The sequence below is a fragment of the Palaemon carinicauda genome, chromosome 25 (genome assembly GCF_036898095.1).
Source record: "Palaemon carinicauda isolate YSFRI2023 chromosome 25, ASM3689809v2, whole genome shotgun sequence".
NCBI classification, from domain to species: domain Eukaryota; kingdom Metazoa; phylum Arthropoda; class Malacostraca; order Decapoda; family Palaemonidae; genus Palaemon; species Palaemon carinicauda.
In genome coordinates this window covers 76,373,783-76,397,930 of record NC_090749.1, presented here as the reverse complement: position 1 = coordinate 76,397,930, position 24,148 = coordinate 76,373,783, and the positions used below count along the sequence as shown (strand labels likewise).

The following is a 24,148-nucleotide window of genomic DNA, read 5'->3' as shown; positions in this document are numbered from 1 at the left end:
CAAGAGAACTATAGGAGCTTGCCCCTGAGTGTCAGGACAGGGAAGGTCAAGAGGAGGATAACCAAGAACACGATCTCTGCTTGGATTCGCAAGGTCATAGACCAAGCTTTGAACCCTGATCCTTGTCCACTAACGAGACGACCCAGAGCTCAGAATGTTAAGGGCTAGATACGTCCCTAATATTCAAAGAAAATTACTCTGTGACGCAGGTCCTACAAGCGGGTGTGTGGAAGCGTCAATCAACCTTCACCGTCCACGTCCTGCAAGACGTGACCCACAGGAATATGGAGACGTTTTCCTCCATTGACCCTGTAGTGGCTACACAGTAGGTGGTTTAAACACCTCAGGCTCCTTGATGGACACATAGCAGATGGTAGAGGGCAGAGTTATCCAGGATTAAGTCTGAAATAAATGAAAAGGATGACTGGCTTGCTTTTTCTTTTATCTTTCCTTTTCTTGGAAACAGCAACGGCTAGTATCTCACAGATTGCTCTGGCCGTTAAACCGTGCTATTGCATGTAGTGTTTAGTAAGGTCTCGTGTCAGGGTTTTCACCCTTATAAGTGCGTAGCACTAAAGGTTTGTATTCCCAAAGATAAATACCTTGTGTTCTTTATACAAATTTGGCCCGCCATCACCTATCCCCCAATAAGTTTTACCTGCAAGCAAAAGTGACGATAGAACGCAAGTGTGTTCATGTAAGCAGGGTAGCTGTTACACCCCCCCCCCCCCCCCCCCCCCCCCCCGTTAACTAGCAGTAGGGTGGTTACTCCTCACCAAAAGTCTTATGGTTAGTCTTCCAATTTTGCCAAAAGTATATTCCCAGATAAAGAGCTCAAGGTTTGTATCTTTAGAAAAATTACAAATTACAGGTTCTGTATTTAGATTTAACATGTTTGTATTGTTAGAAAAAAACACAAATTGCTTTAAAAATCTATATTGCATATATCTTGAAAATGTAGCATGTGGCTGCATTTCATATACAGTATTTCTTGAATATTTGTACACTATTTTACAGTATGGTTTTTGGAATAATTATTTACTTTCCTTCTATTAGCTTTCACAATGATGAAGAGAATATCCCTAGGTAAGAGTGAATTTTTACAATATTCTGCAAGGTCATAAACAAATACATTAGTACCTCGGTATACAAGTTTAATACTCTTGAACCAAAACGATTTTTCCCTTAAAAAGTAAAGGGATTCACTCATTGCATTCCACGTGTCCATAAATGTATACCCTATACTGTACAGTCCTTTTAAGAAATTTGTAATGTTATATAAAGAAGAAAATATAACCTTTAAATATCAGAAATGAACACAAATTAATAATTAACAATAAAAATAGAAAGTATTGAAAAATTTAACTTCCACTTTGCCTTTGGGTGAGTATGTCTGACATACAGGAGAAGGAGGAGGAGGAGGAGGGTTACTGCTTCGAGGGAGAATTTTCCTTCATAAGAATAAAATATCTTGAGTTCTCTCTCTTGAACAGCATTCACTATCACTAACAGAATCTCTTAATATATGCCTTATGAGCACTTGATTGTCATTTTTTACACTGTTAAATTAAATTTAGCATTTTCTTTAAAATTGCTTGGGGGTAAAATCACACAAACACGGTCTGAATACTGCGTTGGAGGGAAATTAATGCTCGCTTACTGAATTCAAATTTCATGCTTGTATACCAAAGTATTTGTTTTCCAAGTGTCTCTTAAACCGAGGTATTGTATTTCTGTATTATCATAAGTAATTAATACGGCAGTTTTTCAAGCATGCATGAAGTCATACTGAGATAGAGCAATAGTGCATATTTCCAGTCATGAATATATGTATAATCTTCATTTGGAAAGTGGAAATTAGCATGTGTTTATTGTATTTTCAACTAATTTTTAAATGATGTATGCATTCTGATCATCATTGCAGGAGTATTTTAGGTCAGTGTATTGTATAATATGGTGAAAATGTTTTAAAGAGGCACAAGACTATAAAAGGATTCCTGTGCTTTTCATCTTTAGTGTCCCTGCTTCGTCATGTTGCATCTCTGGCAGTGGCAGTCTTCATTGCTGTCGGGTTCTACGGTGTGTACGAGTTCCTCTCCGATACATTTTTGCAGAAAGTCAATTACCATAAGGAAAATACCACTATGCTGTTCCCATTCCAATGTAAGTATCTTGCTGATTAAACATTTTCTTTATTTGGCTAGTTCCTGTTTTAACAATGCTGCAGTCATGCTAGATTGTCTCTTTTGGGGTTATTTGTTTATGCATGAATACAAACTATCGTCCATTAGTAGGAGCGAGAGTTAGCGAAGCTGGAACTCATGTGGTAAGATTAATACTCATTTGTTCCGTAACTGGAGTACAAACCTACGGTATTTAGTCCTATAGGTGTACAGTATTACTCTCGGCGAAGCTGGAAGACTAGCCATTAGACTTTTAGCGAGGGATAGTCACTCATACTGCTAGTAAGTGGGGATGGGGGTAGTAGCTACCCCTCTTACTCACACACCTGTGACTGTACTTAACTTTTTTTTTTTTCACTGTATATATGAAAACATTCCTTATGTTTTTATATATGTTTTAAGATTTCTTTACAGTGAATGATGCTGTTTGTGTGACAGCGTAGTGCAGCAGTTTTGCAAGGGCTGAGAACCTTCTCTTACGACCTTCCTCCCTTGGACAACAGACATCCCGTTGTTGGGTGGCCTTCTGAGTGACTTGGCCTCCACCGCAGGGGAGTCGTCATCGTTTGGATACTCTTCCATTCGGCTGTTATCGTCGCCCTTCCCTTTACGTGTTCTTAGAGGGAATCTGCTTGCTGCCTTCATAGAGCTTGACTTCGGTCTTGCTCTTTCTCACTGGCACGCAGCTCACTTTACGTGGACAGCTGACAGATACTCTGCAGTAGGGTCACCTTTCCCGTTCGCGGGTTAGGTTACGCTTCCAATGGTTTTCTTCATTAAGTGAAATAATAACTGTTTGTAATTTAACTTTTCAGCTTCGACTCCGTTTGCCAGCGGAGGGTGCGCCTGATCTTAGTGTGCCCGCTCCCTCTCGGGTAACCTCTTCCCACCAGTGGGTTGTTTGTTTCTCCCGAGTAGTTTATTTTGTCAGCTGAATTAATCAATTGTGATTTTTGTTTGTTACAGTTTTTTATGCTGCCACTCTCCTTCCGTCAACTCGGCCAGGGAAGGGAGTGCTCAGTCCTTAATTTGTGTCTGTTCTCTTGGGGGACACCTTTCCTGTCCTCCGATTTGGTGGTCCTTCCGAGGGAGTTTTTTCTTGCATAATGTGTTTTTATTTTTTCTCAGTTAGCGATGACTTACTTCATCGTTCGGCTAAGATAGCCGACATAAAAGAGCAGTGCTCTTTGTTACTGTGGAATTTGCTGTCATTGTGCAGTCTTTTTCCTTTTCTCCTGCACCTGTGGCAGCTCCTGATCAGCGCACTACCGTTGAGGAACAAGCTCTGACTACGTTTTCTCTGGTAGCGCTCAATGCAGACCTTCAACTTGAACCAAGAGCACTGCCTGGAGGTCAGCCTCCAGGGGTTAGACTACTTTCTTTCCGAGGGAGAGTTACCCTCCTCAGGGTAACTCTCCCTCGAGAGAAAACCTCACTTCATTATCTCTGTATTGCAACCTTCCTGCTTGCGGGGAGAATTGCTGACAGCTACATCTCATTGGCTGATGCAGTTTCTTCGCCAAAGACTAAGCTCCCCTCCCCATGCTGAGCCGACCCTTCCGTCAGGGACGGAGCAAAGCCAGAGGCAAGTCTCTCCTGCGGGCTTATCACCTCTCTAATTTGCAAGAGAGACTACCCATAGAGACTTCGGAGACCTTCCAGCTAAGCAGTCTTCCCTGCGGAGGATCGTCATTGTCATCGGCGAGCTCGATGAGTTTGAAGTCCTCTTTGTCGCCTCTGACACGCTCTTTCGCCTTTGGCAAAGAGACGTCTGTTGGCTCTTCAGCTTCATCTTTGCAGTGCTCCTCCTCGGAGGATCATCCTCATCATGGTTCTCCAGGTTCCCGACCTTCACCCGTTTCTTTGGTCTCGTGGTCTCCTTGTTCGCCAGCATTACGGCAGTCAACGGACCATCTCGCCTTTTCTCCTGTTCGCCAACAAACCCTGGTTCGTGACTCTGTGATCGTCAACTCGCCGATCTCCGGTGCGCTGTTCGTCAGCTTTGCAGCGTTCGCCATGTCCTACGCTCCTCTCCGACCTATCACTTTCGAACTGCTGTTCGCGGGCCGTCGCTGATTGCTAGCTCGTCGATCTCCAGCTCGCCATCCCCAGTTTGCCGATCTTCAGTAGTAAGCTTGCCGATTGTTAATTGCCCGCTTGCCGCTTGTCAGCTCACCTTTCTCTTATCATCGACTTCCAATTTTGCCGATCGCCGTTCTCCAGCTCGGTGATCGCCGTTCTCCAGCTCGGTGATCGCCGTTCTCCAGCTCGGTGATCGCCGTTCTCCAGCTCGCTGATCGCCGTTCTCCAGCTCGCTGATCGCCGTTCTCCAGCTCGCTGATCGCCAATTGTCAGATTGCTGATCACTAGCTCGCCGATGCTAGCTCAATCGTCGAATCATACTGCTGTTCTTCAACTAACCGATTGTTGATTGCTAGCAGCGTATTTGCAGCTCTGATCGCTAGCTTATTGATCGACAGGCTACCGATCGCAAGCACAAATATCTCTGATCGCCTGCTCGCGGGTCACCAGATCTCCGATTGAGCAGCTCGCCAATCCCCAATTCAATGGCTAGATCTCTAGTTTCTTACCAATCATATCGATTGCCGATCGGCGTTCGCCGACTCGTCTTTTCACCGTTCTTGACAGGTGACAGCTCTCCGTCCGTCAACTTGACGTTCGCTTACTCTCCGTTTGCTGTTCACAAGCTTGTGCTCATCACTAACGTCTTCTCTCCTTGCTACTTCAGTAGCCCTCTCACTCAGAGTTGAAGGAGCTGCTCCCGAGAGCCTCTCTTCAGAGAATGCTCTCATTTGGACGACATAGATCATCTTCTCACCTCTCTCTTGGGTTTATGCTACTTTGGTAGCCCTCCCACGTAGAGTTGAAGACGTTTAATGCAGTTTTCCATATGGGAACCTAACCCAGCACTCTCCATTGATGATTAGGGTAATGCACAAGGGTTACCTTTGGCACTTGATACCCCTCCAGGTTCCCGACTTTTGGCCGTACCTACGGACTCTCCGCTGTCTTGTCGTTCGTCAGCCTCTTGGCGCTCGACAGACCATCACTCCTCGCCATCTGCTCGCCGATGAACTCCGGTCAGTGACTGGCCAGCTGGTTCCGGTCAATGCTCCCTCATTGACTCGTCTACAGGCTGCTACTCGTCGTTCGTCGACAGCGGTCTGTTCGCACCGATATCCGACTCCTCGATTGTCAACTGGATGATTGCCAGCAGCCTTTATCTGATCGACGGTCATCTTCTCATTGTTCACCAAAGATTCAAAGAGGGACACCAGCTTCGCGTTGCTCGTCGTTCGCCAACTAGCCAATGGCTTAGACAATCAAACAACTAACAGTCTCCATCAGCAGTACTCCGACACGCAGCTACTCATGACCTCGTTGCCACGGTACAGCAACCCCAGGAACCAGCCCCCCGATTGACACCAACGTTCATTAGAATGACGCCACGCTAATGAAAGGCGCCGTTTACGGGAAGAGAAGGATTCTAAGTCTTCTCCTCCTTGAGCTCACGAGCTTATTCCTGAGAGACATAAGTCTTCTCCCCATCGTACTCCTTCTCCTTGTTCTCCTTCCCGTCAATGCAGAACATTATGACCGCTGGGAGAGCGAAAAAAGGCAAGACATCTAAGCTGCAGGAGTTCAAAGTTCCGAAGGACCTCCGTCACGGCCAATTCCCTTTCCTTGGAAGGAGACATCAGCACTGCATCCTTCCTAGACAGCTTCTTCGACAGCTGATCAAACTTCCTTGCGGAGGCCCTCTTCATCGTTCTATTCAGAGGAAATTTCCGGAGTGACCAATGTGACGGGCCGAGAGAGGAGTTGTGAACTCAAAGGCAGATTGAAAACGACTGAGTTATTTATTAAGGAACACTCTTCTTTATATACAAAACCTCAAGGCAACAGGACATGACCTGTTCGAGAGACAGATAATGTTACTGAGCAAAACGGAGACATGATCATTCAGGTTCTTTTTAGTGCGAGGGAAGAGCGCAGATACAAGCATAATATATACAAAATAATTATGTACAATTGTGTGACACCATTGTCTGCCGGTCGCTACGAGTGGTGGCCGGCAGCCGGGTGCTACCTTGTGTAGTTGCCGGCCGGCAGTCATTGCCGGCCGACACTCGCTGTTGTTGTGGCCGGCGCATGCATTTGAACCAGCGTTCTGCCGCCTTATAGCTCTTAAGTAGTATACTTTAGATCTAGTTATGGTGAGTGCCAGCCGGCACATTACCTTCTATACTGTACCAGTATTCTTCAGTATAGTATATACTGTAGGGAGAAAACTATAGTATAGTATTGTTACAACACTGTGTTTTCTAACATTTTTGTGTTATCTTGCACAGCCCTTTGGTGTTGCCTTACAGATAAAGAAAGTGAGTTCTTTCTTGTCTACTATCCGGTATTTTAAAATCATCCTCTAGGTGTGAGCTACACCTGTTTCCTCTGGAAATTTTTCATTGGTTGCTCTAGGACAGATTAACCATACGATTTTATTATCTGGAAGGTTGCAACAATTGTCTGTTTATTATGTTAAACTATGTATATCCAGTGATACGTAGTTCACTTGATACTCATGGAAATTTCTTCTCTTTACAGGAGGACCATCCGAAGTACGGAAGTGTTTTCTGCAACGTCCGCAGCAAGAACTTCTGCGGACATTATTTGTGTAGGAGGCACGCAGCATGCGCAGTCTCCAAAGGGGATCTCCGGTATTGGGACCCGCAGGTATGTTCCGTGTGCACTAACCTGGTTGCTGAGGCTTTTGATTCCCCTAGGACGGCGGAGTCAAGGGATATAGCAAGGGAGAAGCTTCGTACCTGGGTAAGGGGTTTCCAGAAGAACACCTCTGGACCTTATCTTCCAAGTGAGAAGATGAGGGCTTACCTTTTCCCCAGAGCGTCAGCTGATGCAGTGATTCCCCAGCCTCAAGTGGAGATCCCCGTAGTTCAGATCCCGGTGGATGCTGAAGTCGCGGTCGCCCTGCAGGACATTCAGTTGGACGACAGGCAGGATGTCGGAGGTGTCCGAGCGTCTGGAAGAGGACCTCCTGGCAGAAGACCAGGATGAAGATCAGGCTCCAGACATTGAAGAGGAAGAGGTCGACGAGGTGTCGGCTGCTCCGGTTCTGGCCCCTGAACCTATTCCCTCAACATCGTCCGCTCTCCCAGTAGAGCTGGGACAGACCCTCTCCTCCATCGTTGGAATGATCCAACAGATGCAGAGGGAGAATAATGAGAAGGCGGCTGCAATGGAACTACAGATGCGGAAACTTGCAGCATCACGTGGGCCCCAGAAGAGGCTCAATGTGAAAGACCTTCCCTTGTGCTCAGATGCTAACCCGTGGAGATATGCTGAGCATATGCTGATGATGGTCGGAAAGATCGTCATGTCGGAAAAGTTGGGCTCAGTTCCCCTTGAGGAGGTGGAATTCTGGCCCAGCAAAGGGTCGTATCCGGACTGTTATGTCCGTTTGGGGAAGGAACCAGCTTCAAAGGAGGAGACAGAGCCGAAGGAGGTCATAGTTATGGACCATGCTAAGGCTCAAGCTTTGCTTTCATCCTCGATGAAAGAGAGGGGCTTCACGAACTCAAAGGTTGCTGCTTTGAGTAAGAAGCACCCTTCCTTTGTGTCCTCTCCTGCTAGAGCCTTCCCCTTTTTGCAGAAAGGGTTTGCGGCTGTGCTAAAAGCAGTCGAGGCTGGCAAGCCATGCCCCTCCTTGGAGGAGTGTAAACCTTTGTCTCTGGCCCTACCTATGGACCACAAGGACTGGAAGGACGTCCATCTTACCTTCTCAGTCGGGAAGTTGGAGGCTGATATTGCCGGACGTCAGTTCGGTGAGAACCTCCCTAAGCTGTCTGACTTTCTTTTGCGGAGGGAGCTCGAGACGAAAGAAAGACTGGCTGCCTCAATGTCTCTTCAAACCACTCTTGAGACAATGGCAAGTTACACCAAGGTCCATGAGATGTTCATGGTAGTGGCCAAGACTCATCTGGCCACAGTGACGAAGGATCTTTACAGCTTCGTCAAGGCGAGGAGAGCTTGTAGGGAGTTTGTGTTTGCCTCGGCTGCGGTGAGACATGAGCCAAGGAAACTAATCTCCTCCAACATTTGTGGCAAAGACCTTTTCCCTAACGAAGCGGTCAAGGAGGTTGTGGATAAGGCCGCCACGGAGAATAGAAACCTTCTCCAGAAGTGGGGCCTGTCTCTCAAGAGAAAGTCTTCCCCGGATGAGGGTCCCCAACCAAAGAGGAAGACTAAGAGGACTAGGCTACCCTCTCGGCCAGCCAAGCCATTTAGACAGCAACAGCAACAGCAATTGCCTATGCCTTCAGTGCCCCAGATGGTGGCCCAAACCCCGACCACATTCCAATGGGTACCCCAAGCCGTGTCGACGCAGTCTCCGGCATTTAACCTAACGTTCGAAGGGCAGTCAACTACCTTTCGAGCAAAGCCTAGAGGAGCAGCCAGAGGCTCGTCTAGACGCCCCTCAAGGGGAAGGGGATTCAGGGGTGGTCGCGGTCAGGGAGGCAAGACCTCAGGACAGCAGTCGAAGTGAGATGATACCGGTAGGAGGGAGACTTCAGAATTTTCGGGATCGGTGGACCTTCGATCCCTGGGCCCACAGCCTACTCAAGAATGGACTGGGTTGGAGCTGGTACAGCACTCCACCCCCGTGCCCTCGATTTTTCCAACACTCCACCCCTGTTCTGGAGGAGTACATTCAAGAACTGTTGGAGAAAAAAGTGATCCGAAGGGTAAAGTCCATCAAATTCCAAGGGAGGCGGTTTTGTGTTCCCAAGAAGGACTCGGAAAAACTCAGTGTCATTCTGGACTTGTCGCCATTCAACAAGTTCATAGTGAACTGCAAGTTCAAGATGCTAACACTGCAACACATAAGGACCTTACTGCCCAAGAGGGCATTTACCGTCTCCATAGATTTGTCAGACGCCTATTGGCACGTTCCAATCAATCGCCGACTCTCCCCCTACCTAGGGTTCAAGCTACAACGAAGACTATACGCCTTCAGAGCCATGCCATTCGGGCAAAATATAGCCCCAAGGATCTTCACGAAGCTTGCGAGCGTAGCTCTCGAACAATTACGCCTAAAGGGAATCCAGGTGGTAGCCTACCTGGACGACTGGCTGGTGTGGGCAGCATCCAAGACAGAATGCTTGCAAGCTTCCCTGCAGGTTATCCAGTTCCTAGAGTATCTAGGCTTCAAGATCAACAGAAAAAAGTCTCGACTTTCTCCATCTCAAAAGTTCCACTGGTTGGGAATCCACTGGGACCTAGTGTCACACCGATTCTCCATCCCGGCGAAGAAGTGGAAGGAGATAGCTGGTTCTGTCAAGAGACTTCTGGATTCCGAAAGGATATCAAGACGCGAACAGGAGAGAGTGCTGGGTTCTCTCCAGTTTGCTTCGGTAACAGACCCGGTGCTAAGAGCACAGCTAAAGGATGCAACCGGAGTTTGGAGAAGTTATGCATCAAACGCGCGAAGAGATCTGAGAAGACCAGTTCCGCTTCATCTACATACTCTTCTCAGGCCTTGGTCCCAAGCCAGACAACTAAAGAAGTCGCTACTTCTTCAGCCACCTCCCCCCTCGTTGACTATTCACACAGACGCCTCGAAGGAGGGGTGGGGAGGCCATTCTCATCGGAAGAAGGCCCAAGGGACGTGGTCCAATCTATTCAAGACATTTCACATAAACTTTCTGGAAGCTATGGCAGTGCTCCTTACCTTGAAGAAAGTCTCCCCGCGTCGCTCGATCCACATAAGGTTGGTGCTGGACAGCGAGGTGATTGTGAGATGCTTGAATCGACAAGGATCGAGGTCACCACCTCTCAACCAGGTGATGTTGGCCATCTTTCGACTGGCGGAAAAGAAGAAGTGGTACCTGTCGGCAGTTCACCTTCAAGGAGTCCGCAATGTGACAGCGGACGCTCTATCCAGGTTCACACCGATAGAGTCGGAGTGGTCCCTAGACGCAGGATCATTCTCCTTCATCTTGAGTCAAGTCCCAGAACTGCAGATAGACCTTTTTGCGACGAAAGACATCAAGAAGTTACCCCTTTACATGTCCCCGTACGAGGACCCCTTGGCGGAAGCAGTGGACGCGATGTCCCTCGACTGGAACAGATGGTCCAGGATTTATCTGTTCCCTCCTCACAACCTTCTGTTGAGGGTCCTCAACAGACTGAGATCCTTCAAGGAAGTAGCGGCAATAGTGGCTCACAAGTGGCCGAACAGCGTGTGGTTCCCTCTGGCATTGGAACTACGGCTGAAGTTTCTACCGCTACCAGATCCAGTTCTGACCCAGCGAGTCCAGAAGTCGAATGTCTGCGCTTCATTACAGAAAACCCGGACCCTGCAGCTCATGATTTTCTCTCCCTAGCGGTGAGAAAGCGTTTCGGGATTTTGAAAGACAGCGTAGACTTCCTAGAGGAATATAAGTGCAAATCTACTAGAAGGCAATATGAGTCATCTTGGAGAAAATGGGTGGCCTTTGTCAAGGCGAAGAATCCGCAGGAGATCTCGACGGACTTCTGCTTATCTTTCTTCATCCACCTCCATGGTCAAGGGTTGGAAGCTAACACGATTTCAACGTGTAAATCTGCTTTGACAAGACCCATTCTATATGCCTTCCAGGTCGACCTCGCTAACGAGATTTTTAATAAAATTCCGAAAGCCTGTGTTAGGCTCAGACCCTCAGCACCTCCAAAGCCCATTTCATGGTCTTTAGATAAAGTTCTTCATTTCGCTTCACTGTTGAACAATGAGGAGTGTGCATTAAAGGATTTGACCCAAAAAGTTATTTTCCTATTTGCACTCGCGTCCGGGGCCAGGGTTAGTGAGATTGTAGCCCTCTCGAGAGAGGAAGGTCGTGTTCAGTTCTTGGATGGGGGAGAGCTGAACCTGTTTCCGGATCCTACGTTTCTCGCCAAGAACGAGTTACCCACCAACAGGTGGGGTCCCTGGAGAATCTGCCCTCTGAAAGAAGATGCATCTCTATGTCCAGTAGAATGCCTAAAGGTCTATCTTCGTAGAACTTCAGACTTCAAGGGTGGTCAACTATTCAGGGGAGAAACATCAGGCTCAAATTTATCACTGAAACAACTCAGGGCAAAAATCACATATTTTATTCACAGAGCGGATCCTGACAGTACAGTACACCCGCAGGTCACGATCCGAGGAAAGTTGCCTCATCCTTAAATTTCTTTAATTGTATGGATTTTAAACATCTTCGTTCATACACTGGCTGGAAGTCTTCCAGAGTGTTCTTTCGTCACTATGCGAAGCAAGTGGAGCAACTAAAGAGGTCTGTGGTAGCAGTGGGTTGCGTTGTTAACCCTGCTGTTTAACTCTGCGAGGAACAGTGGATTTAATTGGGACGATTAATTCCAGAGTGAGTGTGTAGTTACATACTGTTCTACAAATTAAGTGTGAGGGCACCGGGTTGCCCACGTTGACTGTTCCACTTTCAAAGGTGAACCTAGCATAAGTGCAGACATGTGTGCCGAGCGTTTCTAACGCTAATGTGACTGATTAGTAATACAGACTTTTACAACTCTGATACCGCGGTATGTTAAAAGTGGCGCTAATGTTTTTCTTTCAGATAAACAAGTTTCTGTTTACTATCATGCTTATGCTTAATTTTTTGGTTATCCTCTTCTTATATATATATATATATATAATTGTTGTTAACCTGTTTTATTTATTGTTTGTCAATAAACTAGTTCTTGCGAACCTTGCGTCTCCTTCACCTGTGCCAATTTATTGGTAATAATTGGGATAATTCTAATAGATTATTCCTTTATGCAAGCAATTTTTGCATTGGTTTATGCTTTCCCTTAGCGGGAGGACTCCATGCCCTAAGGGGACGGTGGCGGATATGCAAGTTTCCTCCTACTCGGATATAAACCTTTGTCCAATACAGTATTGAACGGAGAACTGGTCGATATTTCATATTGACGCAGTGTTTCTTTACAAACTATGCTTTACATGATATAGGGGGAGACCACTATATTGGCTTGTCTGTTATTCATACATAGGTATATGTACTCTTCGAGACTTTTCCAGAGTCTAGTAGGACTCTTCCCTGCAGGGGGCAGGAAGCACTAACATGGTTTATGGTTAGTTGAAAAAATGTTTAACGGTAACATCTTAGGTCTCTAGGTCTAGTCGACCGGGGAAATACCTCCGGGGAGTACGGCACGTTTTGAGAATCCACAGATACAGTAATGCTCTGGTAAACTTCCATCAGGACGACATGGCTTGAGCCCAAAAAACGGATTTTGAGCGAAGCGAAAAATCTATTTTTGGTTGAGATGGCCATGTCGTCCTGATGGACCCGCCCTTCACTTTCTATGAAAGGGCTGTAGGTCCCCTCCCTACATACAGTATCTGTAGCACTTCGTGTATCGCTACAAGGAATACAGATGGCGCCGTGAGCGGCGCAATGCACGCTTACGAAACGGGAGAGGAGAGATACCTTGCGAGCGGCTCTCCTTTTCTTTCTCGTTTTCGTTTTCTTGCCAATTGAAGTGTTATCTCTGTTCGGGGTGCAGATTGCCATGTGGCGTGTCAAGAATACGTCCTCTGATATTTCGTGATATCCCTGGTTCTTTTATTAGGGATATTCGCTCCAGGAGTTAGAATTCTGGGTACCTTAAGGTAAATTCTCTGGGAATATCGCCGTAGTTGTAATATACCCAAGGAAGCTACCCTATAGGAACTTCCATCAGGACGACATGGCCATCTCACCCAAAAAATAGATTTTTCGCTTTGCTCAAAATCCGTTTTGTTGACCAACTAGCCCAATTCTGTATTAGGTCTGGAAAGACAATCTGCTATAGGAACCCTTGGAGACTTTTTCTTGTGAGGGAGAGTAGTCTCAGGATTTCGTTGATCCATCAGCACCCAACTCTGGACCATTACTAGCATAAATGGAGAATACTAAAATGGAGTCAACATTCGTCAAGTTATTAGCTCTTATTGGAGAGTTATATGACATTGTGGGCCAATTGGTACCAGTCAAGGCCAGGGTGACATCATTTGATTGGTTCTTTGGCCACCCTTAAGACTCAAAGCCCAACTTTGAACTGCCTTGGTCAAAAGTAGCTTGGGCTGCTTTGGATGGCGGAAATTCCCAGTTCTTTGGACCGAGAAACTTGTTATACTAGAGTTGATTGAGCAAGATCTTGCTTACTGAGCTATCTCGATAATGCAAGTTTATGTTCCGAAACACGCCGACCCCCCCTCCTCATCTGATAGATTCTACAATCACTACTCTGACACATCTTACTTAAGATGGAGGGAAGTCACTTCCGTAGTGAGCTTTCAGGCAACATCATAGATAGACCACTGGTCAAGAGCTGTTGTGCACTTTGGCACTTCCCAGAACTTGTCAAACAATGAAAAGAGGAAGTTCATGTACATAATCTTGTCAGGTGCCAAGGCTGTTTCCTTCTTTGTTCATCAGTTAACAAACTAATGGGCTAACTGGGTCGTGAAGAGGAAATATGCTCCTGCTTCGCAAGGCAAATAGGTCAGCAAGAAGCACTTTCATTGAAGACCTCATTGGTTCTTCAAAATCCAGCCCTATATCCACTCCAGTATTTTGATTCTACGGTGAAGAATTGGAGGGGAATAAGTCAAGACTCCCTCCTATTGAGCGGTAACCTTCAAGATCCCTGGCACTTCAAAGGTAGCCACCAGAGCTTTGACACCTGCTGCTCCACACTTGTTGGTTCAGAATAAGTTGGTAGCAGCGTGTAGGGCTAGGTCTGTACCTCCAGCCGCTTCTACCACTCAGAAAGATGAGGACAACTTGCCGCCCTTCTGTGCCAGCCTGTTAAGTTCAGGAGTGGAATAGTTAGAAAGAGAAGAAGGGGATACTGAATTCGGCAATTGCTTCCTGCTACGGTTGAAGTCCTCTGGAATTGATACCGTCTTCCGTTTTCCAACTCTAATCCTCTCCTCACTTAGACACCAATGATATTCAGAACTTGTCACCTGTGTTCTAAGGAACCCCTTACCTTTTGGTAGGCAAGAACATGCTGAACGTCATATGGGATGGTTCTCCGGGCTCTTACTGTACATTTTTCTTTTCCTGGTGGAGAAGTTAGCTGGAGGATGAAGACCGGTCACCGACCTATCCCCCTAGGACGAGTTTGTTATACATACTCCCTTCTAGATGGGGGCAGTGAGCACTGTACTAGCCACCATTAGGAGGAATGACTTCATGCTTTTTTTTTATTTGAAAGATGAATACTTTTTGATTCACCTGTCCTACAGGAAGTACCACCGCTTCGTCCTCGTGGAAGAGGTATACCGGTTTAGGGTCCTGTGCTTTGGACTGGTTACTACTCTTTGAAGTGTTCACCTGAGTGTTCACACTCGTATTGTCTTTGGTGCACACCAACAGCATTCATCTCCTAAGATATTTTGACAACTGGCTGAATCTGGTCTCCTCTTGAAAATAGTTGTTTCAGTATCAAGATACAGTGGAACCTCTACATACGAATTTAATCCGTTCCAGAACCAACTTCGGATGTAGAAAATGTTCGGATGTCGAAACGAATTTCCCATAAGAATACATTGAAATAGGATTAATCCGTGGTTGAGCCCAAAAACCTATGATAACTTCTTAATAAACTACTACACGTAATTTTCCCATGAGAATAATGAACACTAAATTAGATAATAGACATGGAAATAAGAAGAATAGACATGTAAATAAGAAGAATTAGCAAAAAATGATAAATAAGAAACGGGTTTTTAGCGTCACTTTACCTTAGAAACTCCAGCGCAGGTGTTGTTCGTCTTCGCTACACAGAGAGGAGAGAGGAGACGGACGGACGGCGAGGAGGTAGAGAGGTTAACTACGATAAACGTAACACTACCGTAACTTATTCTAACTTACACTAAGTGAACTTTAACATAACTTAGCTTATTTTTTTTTTATTTTTATATTTTATATTTTTTTTTTTACATTTTCTTTTTTTCTTTTTGATGATTACGTAATTTTAATCACTATCACTTACATTTAAAATTGACTGAATTTCTTTTGCTTCACTCTTTTCCGTTTTCTGTGTTTCACTTTCTTCCGCTTCACTCTTTGCCGTTTTCTTCGGTTCACTTACATCCTCTTCATCGCGAGTTCGCTTCGCAGTTTTTTTAAAGAAAGCATCGATAGATAATTGCTTGGTACGGCTTTTCAGAATGTTTTGAAAGTGAGTTAGGCAAACATCATCGAATTGAGAAACTACACGACAAACCTGCAATTTCTTTGGATGGTATTTGTCGATGAAGTTGACCACGTCTTGATATTTTCCTAACACCTCTTTTATTTGCGCTGAACCTAACACATGTTCTACCTCCTCGCTCTCTTCCTCGTCATCACTTATGTGCTCCGACATAGCATGGAGTTCCTTGAGCTCATCCGTCGTCAGTTCGTCGTGATGTTCGGCGACGAGTTCCGTAACGTCATCTGCGTTGACCTCCAGACCCATGGACTTGCCAAGGGAGACAATTTCCTCTACGGCTTCCGCTGCACCGACCACGGGATCAGGTTCGGGGTCAAAACCCTCGAAATCTCGGGGAGAAACTGCATCAGGCCACAGCTTCTTCCAGGCAGAATTGAGTGTCCGTCGAGTTAATCCCACCCAAGCCTGATCTATGATCTTCAAGCAGTGCACGATGTTGAAGTGGCCCCTCCAAAATTCACGCAAAGTTAAGTTGGTGCTTTGCGTGACATTAAAGCACTGCTTAAATAAGTGCTTGGTGTACAGCTTCTTAAAATTAGAGAAGACTTGCTGGTCCATGGGCTGGAGGATAGAGGTGGTATTCGGTGGAAGATACAGCACCTTTATGAACTTGAATTCATCGAAGATATCATCTTCAAGTCCGGGGGGTGAGCGGGTGCATTGTCAAGGCATAGCAGGCACTTTAAAGGCAATTTCTGTTCATGAAGATATTTCTTCACAGAAGGGCCGAAAACTTGGTTTACCCATTGCACAAAGAATTGCCTAGTGACCCAGGCCTTCGAGTTGGATCGCCAGAAAACACGAAGCTGATCCTTATCGACGTTGTGTGCTTTAAAGGCCCTAGGGTTCTCTGAATGGTAAACCAGTAAGGGCTTGACTTTAAAGTCCCCGCTAGCGTTGGCACATAGGGCAAGAGTCAACCGATCCTTCATTGGCTTATGCCCAGGCAATTTCTTCTCTTCGGCAGTGATGTAGGTTCGACTCGGCATCTTCTTCCAAAACAGCCCGGTTTCATCACAATTAAACACCTGCTGCTCTACGTAGCCTTCTTCCTTCACGATCTTTTCAAAGTTCTTGACAAAGTCAGCTGCAGCCTTTGTGTCCGCACTAGCAGCCTCTCCGTGGCGAACAACTGAATGAATCCCGGACCGTTTCTTAAATTTCTCGAACCAGCCACGAGATGCCTTGAAATCATCTGAGGAAGGCTCGGTTGAACTCTCCCCAACATCACCCCCAGAGCTCTCCTCCTTCAAGTCCGTAAAGATGGCGTGCGCCTTCTCGCAGATAACGGTCTCGGTGATGGTGTCGCCAACGATCTCTCTATCCTTAATCCACACTAGTAGAAGTCGTTCCATCTCTTCTATGATAGGGGTACGGCGTTTGGAAATTATAGTGATCCCCTTAAAAGGTTTCACTGCTTTAATAGCTTCCTTCTGTTTAAGGATTGTCGAGATCGTCGACATATTACGGCCATACTGTTTAGCAAGTTCACTCACGCGGATGCCACGCTCGTGTTTTTCAATAATTTCCTGCTTAATTTCTATAGAAAGCATTTCATTCTTCCTTTTTTCACCACTACCACTGGCAAAACTAAGCCTTTTAGGACCCATACTTTACGTAAATTACCGTTAAAGGATGCACGTAAAAAATCACGATTAAAACAGAGTTAATATCAGAACGCACAGAGCACAACCGCAAGAAGCCGACGAGAACAGAGGACTGACCCAAGCCGCGCTAATTGAGCGTCCCTCCGAGGTCGATGTGCTGCCTTCTATCGGCGGAAATAAAAAACACTTCAGGCGCTATGAGCACCGACTATGCGTACGAGTATTGTTTACTTCGGGTGTCGAAAAAAACATTCGGGTGTAGAGTCGGAACGTGTTCGAATTGTACTTCGCGTGGCGAAAAATTCGGATACAACCGGTACGACGAAAATTGCTTACTTCGTGTGTCGAAATAAAATTCGGGTGTAGAGTAAAAAATTTGCTCGAATTTTACTTCGGATGTTGGAAAATTCGGATGTAGATACGTTCGGATGTAGAGGTTCCACTGTACTATACTTCTTTCCTTTTGCTACAATCTAGAGATCTTGATCAATCTGGAAAAGTTCATTTTCAAGCCCAAGCTGAGGATGGAATGAATACCTGGGAATGCTGATGGACTTGGCAGCACTGAGACTCCGCTCATCAGACCTCATCAGAGGGCTTATGAAGGTAGCTTGTGCTTTTCTCAACCAACAACAACTACCAGCTCATCAATGGTAACAACTACTCGGACACCTCTTGTCATTGAAAACATTTTCCTCATGGACATCTCCACCAGGAGTCCCTTCAGTAGTGTGTGGAGTGCCACTGTTCAGCCAGCAACAATCCCCTTCATCATCTTGTTCAGGTGGAACAGGAAGTAGGGGATACTGTAATATAGTCTGGTAGTTGAACAATGAGAATCTCATCAAGGGACCTCCTTTTCCATTTATGGTATGATGTACTAATTCAAGACTGTGTTCCAAACTGTTTACTTATCCTCAAGTGTTCATTCAGATCATCTTTGGTAGTAGCTTGGGCCTAATTACAGAAAAAAGGATATGACTATGGATGTATCTCAATGGGTGGCTGATGTTGACTTCCTTCGTGGGTCAGTTGCTACAGGATTAAGTTTGATTTTTTTGTTTTTGTCATGATCTGGGGATTGCAATAATTGAGGAAAAGTTGAATCTCTTACCCAAGCCGAGGTGGAAGTACTTGGGCATGCTGGTAAACATGGCAGCACCAAGAATCTGTCAATCAGACATTCACATCAGCTAGCCCATGGAGGTAGCATATCTGTTCAGTCTAAAAAAGAATTACCATCTCAGTTTTGGCATAGTTTTTTAGGCCACTGTTCCTCACTGGAGAAGCTTGTTCCTGAAGTGGGTGCCTTCACCAGAGATCTCTTCAGTGGTGTTTGGAAAATCACTGGTCTGTCTCCGGGATCTTTTGTACCTCCAGATGCCAGCGGTTTAGGAGGCTTGGGTTGATTTTACTTGTTGGTTGAACAAGGAACCCTCATGGGGAGTTCCACTCTATGACTCGCAGCCTCTGAACTTGCAACTGTGCTCAGATGCGTCAAAAAAGTTTAGAGGCACATGCCTGAATAACATGGTCGACTCAGGGGTGTTGTTAAAAGAAGTATCTACCCAACATCCTGAGGCTAGTTGCCTTTCTAGTGATACAAGCATCCCAAGAATATAGGGGAGGGATTTGGTGGGTGGTTGTAATAGTACCACCATAATGGCTTACGTCTAGGAAGGGGCCATGTTCACATGCCCACTGTGAGCTGATAAAACAGATGCACATCTAGGCAGTATTCCACACTGTTGAGTTGTCAATCAAGTACATTTTGGGAAAGAGGAATTGCCTAGCAGACACACTCAGTCGCTAAGGAAGGGTTGTAGGGTCAGAGTGGTCCCTACATCCCTGCATAATGGAGAGGCTTATGGTTCATGAGGTTGTCAAGACATCAACCTCTTTGCTACACGGCTAAGCAGGAAGCTCCCGTGTTTACTCCCCTGGTCCAGTCCCATGGTCCATGTTCAAAGTTACCTTTCAATACTTATAGCATCACATGGATGGTTGCGTTCGTCCTCCGTTTAACCCCGTTCTGTCTGCAAATCTACTGTGTCGATTGCACATGGACTCGGGTTAACCTTGGTGGCTCCCAGATGGCCTCTTGCTGAATAGTATCCCGTTTTGCCTTGTCGAGATCCCGCGAGAACTCCATGGGTCCTCGCCCTCTCAGGGATGTAGAAGTGAATGAAAACCTCTTGAAGCTCATCAAATGCATCAAGTTGTGGGGTGAGAAATCCAGCTCGTAAAGACGGGCGTGAAGGTTCGGGGTCAGAAAGGAGGAAGCAAAGATCTTCTGACTCCCTACTTTCTGGGCTCGAACCTGTGCCGCCCAGTGAATAAGCTCAATTTAGCACTTATTCTTAGGTAATTTACTGCTAAATATACCAGAGAAAAAATGTAAAGGAGTGCTAGGTTAACTAGCTCGCTCACCTATTGGTGTCGGTATAAAATTGGGCGTATATTCCAGAGGTCCCGCACTATTTAGATTAATCCACGACAGAAACCCCAATAGAGGAGAGCCGTTCAACCTCACTCGGTACTACTAACAATGCATCCGCTCAGAACCCAACTCCTTTTAGCACGATGAGTATAGTAACCCGCATTTTTGTTGTGCTCTCGATTTTGGTTTATTTTCCATTGAATTATGGCTTCTTCGTCGGTTTCCCAGGAGACACCGTCTAAGTTAAGTACCAAGCTGGGTTTTACTGTGTTTTGAGCAACCTAGATCGTTTAATATTTATATTATAGGAGTTTATTCTCTTCGTTCATTTCGATCTTGCTTGATTTCACTACAGTTGGTACTCCTGTTTTTGAGAGCTTTTAAGTTTCACTTGCGGTGTTACTATGTGTATTATTTTTATTATCAAATATTATTTGTTATTGTGAATATTCATTATTTAGCGTTTAGAATCCTCGTGGTTCAATTTTAGGGCCGATATCATTTACGTATCGTTATGGCTGCCGACCTTCGTGCTAGGCGGCAATGTTATTTTTAGCCATCAGGTGTGTCTTTTGTGATTTAATTATTATGTTGCATACCTTGCCCAAAATTTTCTATGTGTTTATTCATATAATTTTTAACGCTATTATTATTATAATGAATATTTGTGCCATTACTCCGTTTGATCTGTCTGGTTGGGGATCGTCAGTTGGTAGCCCTGCTGCCTCGTATCACGTGATCCTCCCCCACGCTCCCCCTCTAGCTAGGTGGGCGACTAGGCTTCTCCCCCCTCCACTAAGGGACCGTTGCCTTCCCTCCTTTTAGAGGGGGTAGTTAAGTGTTTATGGACTTTGTCCTCCGGGTGGCCCGGCGGGTTCGTCTCTGTCTAGTCTGGTTGGCCACCGGTCAACAGAGTTGGATCCCGGTGCACCCTATTTTATATTCACTTTTCATTCTGGCTTATGTTATACGAAACCCTCCGGGTTCGATTGGCGGTTCTTAGCTACAGTTCCGCCCCCCCTATTATTTTATAACATTTCCTATGATGATTATATATGACAGATCACTACCCCGGAGTCCCTAAATGAATTGGTATTGGATATACTTTTATTTCCCGGCCCGGGGTCTACCCCGCCCCTGGAAATCAGACGCCATGTGTCTTAATTCCTTGTTATTGCATCCTTTTTTATGCTCCCGGCTTGACCGGAATGGATTGCTATACTTTAGTTTCAAATTAGACCTATGTTAGGCCCGGGTCCTCCGGACCCGCCCCTACCTAAGAATATTACAGTTAAGCTCTATTCTTGTGTTAGACCTATGTTAGGCCCGGGTCCTCTGGACCCGCCCCTACTTAAGAGAATTACAGTTTCTCATATACTATTCTTTTTATAGATGGTGCATTGTCTGACGCCGGCCTGTGCAGCTGTTCTGCACCAGCCTTGTGGCCACTCCGTCTGCCGATCTCACGCCCCTTGTGGGGTTCAACTGGAAGACGTTGTGGTATGGCACCCGGATAACTGTGTGATTTGCTTCGACCTCATCACTACCCTTGGATCTGACTCGGTGAGTCCCGTTGGCTATATTGCCTTCTTATTTATTTTACTATTAGTAAGATATCTATGGTCTTGAAGGACCATTGGGAGTCTCCCTTTTATAATTCCCACTATTATTTCAGGCATCCCCGGAGCAAAAGTCTGCGGCTCGGGCCACACTGAAGGTGTGGGTTGGTGGGTTTGCCCGGAATGTGAAGTCTAAGCGGCCGTACGTCCTATCTGAGGACTACTGCACCATGGTTTACCCCAACGCCAAGTCTTCAGCTGCTGTGGCTAGGCATGTGGCAGCTCCCATCATTGCCCACATTGATGCCACTATAACGGGTCTCATCGACCCAGAGCAAGATCCATCGGACGCCCCCGGAGGTCTGGAGGACAATGTTGCCTCCATGAACCTGGACGTCGAACCAATGTTACTAGACGAGCCGGATACAGGTAGGGTGGTAAGTGAGGCAGGTGTGTCCGGCGCTGAGATTCCTATCCTCAGCCCCGCTCTTTCTTCTTCTTCTGATCGCTCTTCTTTTCTTGGATTTTCTGGGGACCGTGATTCGTCTCAATGATCATACCCGGTTCCCCCTAAGGATAAGTCTACTTCAAGAACCTTACCCAAAGCTCGCAAGCCTCACAAGACTTCTCATGGCTCTAAACATTGTACGAACCCGTCTTCAAAGACCTCTGGTTCCTCCTCTATGTCTCACGACCCGGGAGTTCCTTCCGCCCCTCCTGCTGCTAGCCCGGGCCTTTCCGAATCAGCCATGCTTCGCATCGTGTCGGAGATGCAGGCAAAGTTGGTTTCAGAGATGCAGTCGAGGATGAACACGATGTTCTCTAACTTCGGTCAGAGAATTGGGGCTTTAGAGCAAGGAGCTCCGGAGAGAGTCCAAAGCTCTCTCATCCCGGATGCCTCTAAGCTCCCGCCGTTTGCCAAGAACAACCCCTGGCGTATGGCTCTTCATTCCCCGTTCTCAGACGGAATGTTGACTCTGGAGGGCCTTGGCACTCGTCCTCTAGAGGACTTTGAATTCTTTCCTCCTGGTCTGGCATTTCCATTTCATGGTTATGCCAGGCTTACCGAGGAAGCTTTAGTTCGATTAGACAAGGTCCCCAAAGAGACGGTCATCTTCCTGAAGGAGCAAGCCCAATCTGTTTGGGCCAGATTTTTGAACGACATCGGCTGCACTAACACCATGCTGACGCCTTATAAAAGCTCCTTTACGATGTTCTTAATGGACAAGAACACCTTGACTCCATGCGTCAATAAGGTGGCAGAGCTTGCCTTTCAATATGCTCTGGAGGAGAAGCCCTTGCCTCCCATCCGAGAGGTGGATCCAATCTCCCTCCTTCTTCCCTCAGGCATTGAGTGTTGGGACAACGTCCATACCACCTTTACCTCCGGCAAGCTTGCAGCAGACTGGGCCTCAGTTTTGTTTAGTGAGAAGCTTCCCCGTCTCCCGGAATCCCTCATTAAACAGGAATATGATTCCCGCCTACGTGTGGGCCGTACTCTAAACCTGGCCACATCCACGGAGTCGATAGCCTTGACTTACGATACGGAGAGTATTTTTAAGTCTCTCAACAAGGCTACGTTACAGTCTTTATATTATGACTTGTATGACTTCGCTACTGCTAAACGCAGATGTCGCAAGCATGTCCTAGCTGAGGCGACGATTAGGCATGAACCTAATAAACTCATCCGGTCCTCCTGTTGGGGTTCAAATCTCTTCCCCGAGGATCTCGTAGAGGAAGTCTTGGCGGAGGCCACTAGGGTTAATCAGAGCCTTAAAGCCCGTTGGGGTTTGACCCCTAAACGCAAATATGACCCCGCAAATTATCAAGCCCGGGGTAGGAAGAAGCTTAGACCATATACCTCCACCCAGTTCAGGCAACAGCAGAGTGCTTCATCCAACTTCCGGCTGCCTCTTCCTCCATCTTCTGTTGTCCCCGCACAGCCTTCCACCTCTCAGGCTCCTTCGGACGACTATGTCACCGTTCTGCTCCCTAAGAGCCAGCTTTCTGGTGCCTCCGCCACTTCTCCTGCCTTTAACCAGTCTTACGAGGCTCATAGCTCTTCCCAGAGGTATGGTAGAGGCAGAGGCTACCACCATGGTTCTAACCAGAACAAAGGCAGGGGAAGAGCCTTTCGCAGAGGAAAGAACTTCCGAGGCGGACGTGGAGGCAACTCCTCAAACTAATACTGAGGTGCAGCAGGTAGGGGGGAGGCTCTATGCCTTCCGCAACAAATGGAGGTTCAGTCCCTGGGCGTTCAGTATCATCTCCAAGGGACTGGGGTGGAGTTGGATTCAAGGACCTCCTCCTCCGAACAAATTTCGTCAACATTCCACTCCGGACCTGGTCGAATTTGTCCAGGATCTTTTACAAAAGAACGCCATACAAGAAACGAAACATCTGAAGTTTCAAGGTCGGCTGTTCAGTGTCCCAAAGAAGGATTCAGACAAGAGAAGAGTGATTCTAGATCTATCCCTTCTCAACTTGTCCATTCAATGCGACAAGTTTCGAATGCTTACCGTCTCGCAGGTGCGGACCTTACTTCCCCGTGGGGCCGTCACCACCTCTATCGATCTTACAGACGCCTACTATCACGTCCCGATAGCGAGACACTTCCGTCCGTACCTAGGCTTTCGCTTAGGGGACAAAAGTTACTCCTTCAAGGTGATGCCTTTCGGGCTCAACATCGCCCCAAGGATCTTCACAAAGTTAGCAGAAGTCGCTGTTCAGGAACTCAGGAATCAAGGGATTCAAGTAGTAGCCTATCTGGACGACTGGCTCATTTGGTCAGACACCTCCCAAAATTGCCTAAAAGCCACTCACAAAGTCATCCATTATCTTCAATCTCTAGGCTTCCAGATCAACTTCAAGAAGTCCCGTCTTCTTCCAAAATCGAAGTTCCAATGGCTCGGCCTGCAATGGGATCTTATATCTCATACTCTGTGTCTTCCCAGACCCAAGAGGTTAGAGATTGCAAGGAACACCAAACGCTTTCTCAAAGACAAAGTAAGTTCCAGACGACTCCAAGAGAGGATTCTGGGGTCCCTTCAGTTTGCCTCA

The 24,148-nt window shown here is 46.4% G+C and overlaps 1 protein-coding gene across 3 annotated transcripts in view; it reads left to right on the top strand.

Annotated features, from left to right (window-relative positions):
- LOC137618661 (protein O-linked-mannose beta-1,2-N-acetylglucosaminyltransferase 1-like) overlaps window positions 1-24,148 on the top strand; it is a 370,898-nt gene that overhangs the window by 118,389 nt on the left and 228,361 nt on the right. For all 3 annotated transcript variants that reach the window (XM_068348795.1, XM_068348793.1, XM_068348794.1), the window contains exon 3: window positions 2,017-2,163. In XM_068348795.1, the coding sequence (XP_068204896.1) occupies window positions 2,017-2,163 (147 nt within the window). The remainder of the gene's footprint in view (window positions 1-2,016; window positions 2,164-24,148) is intronic.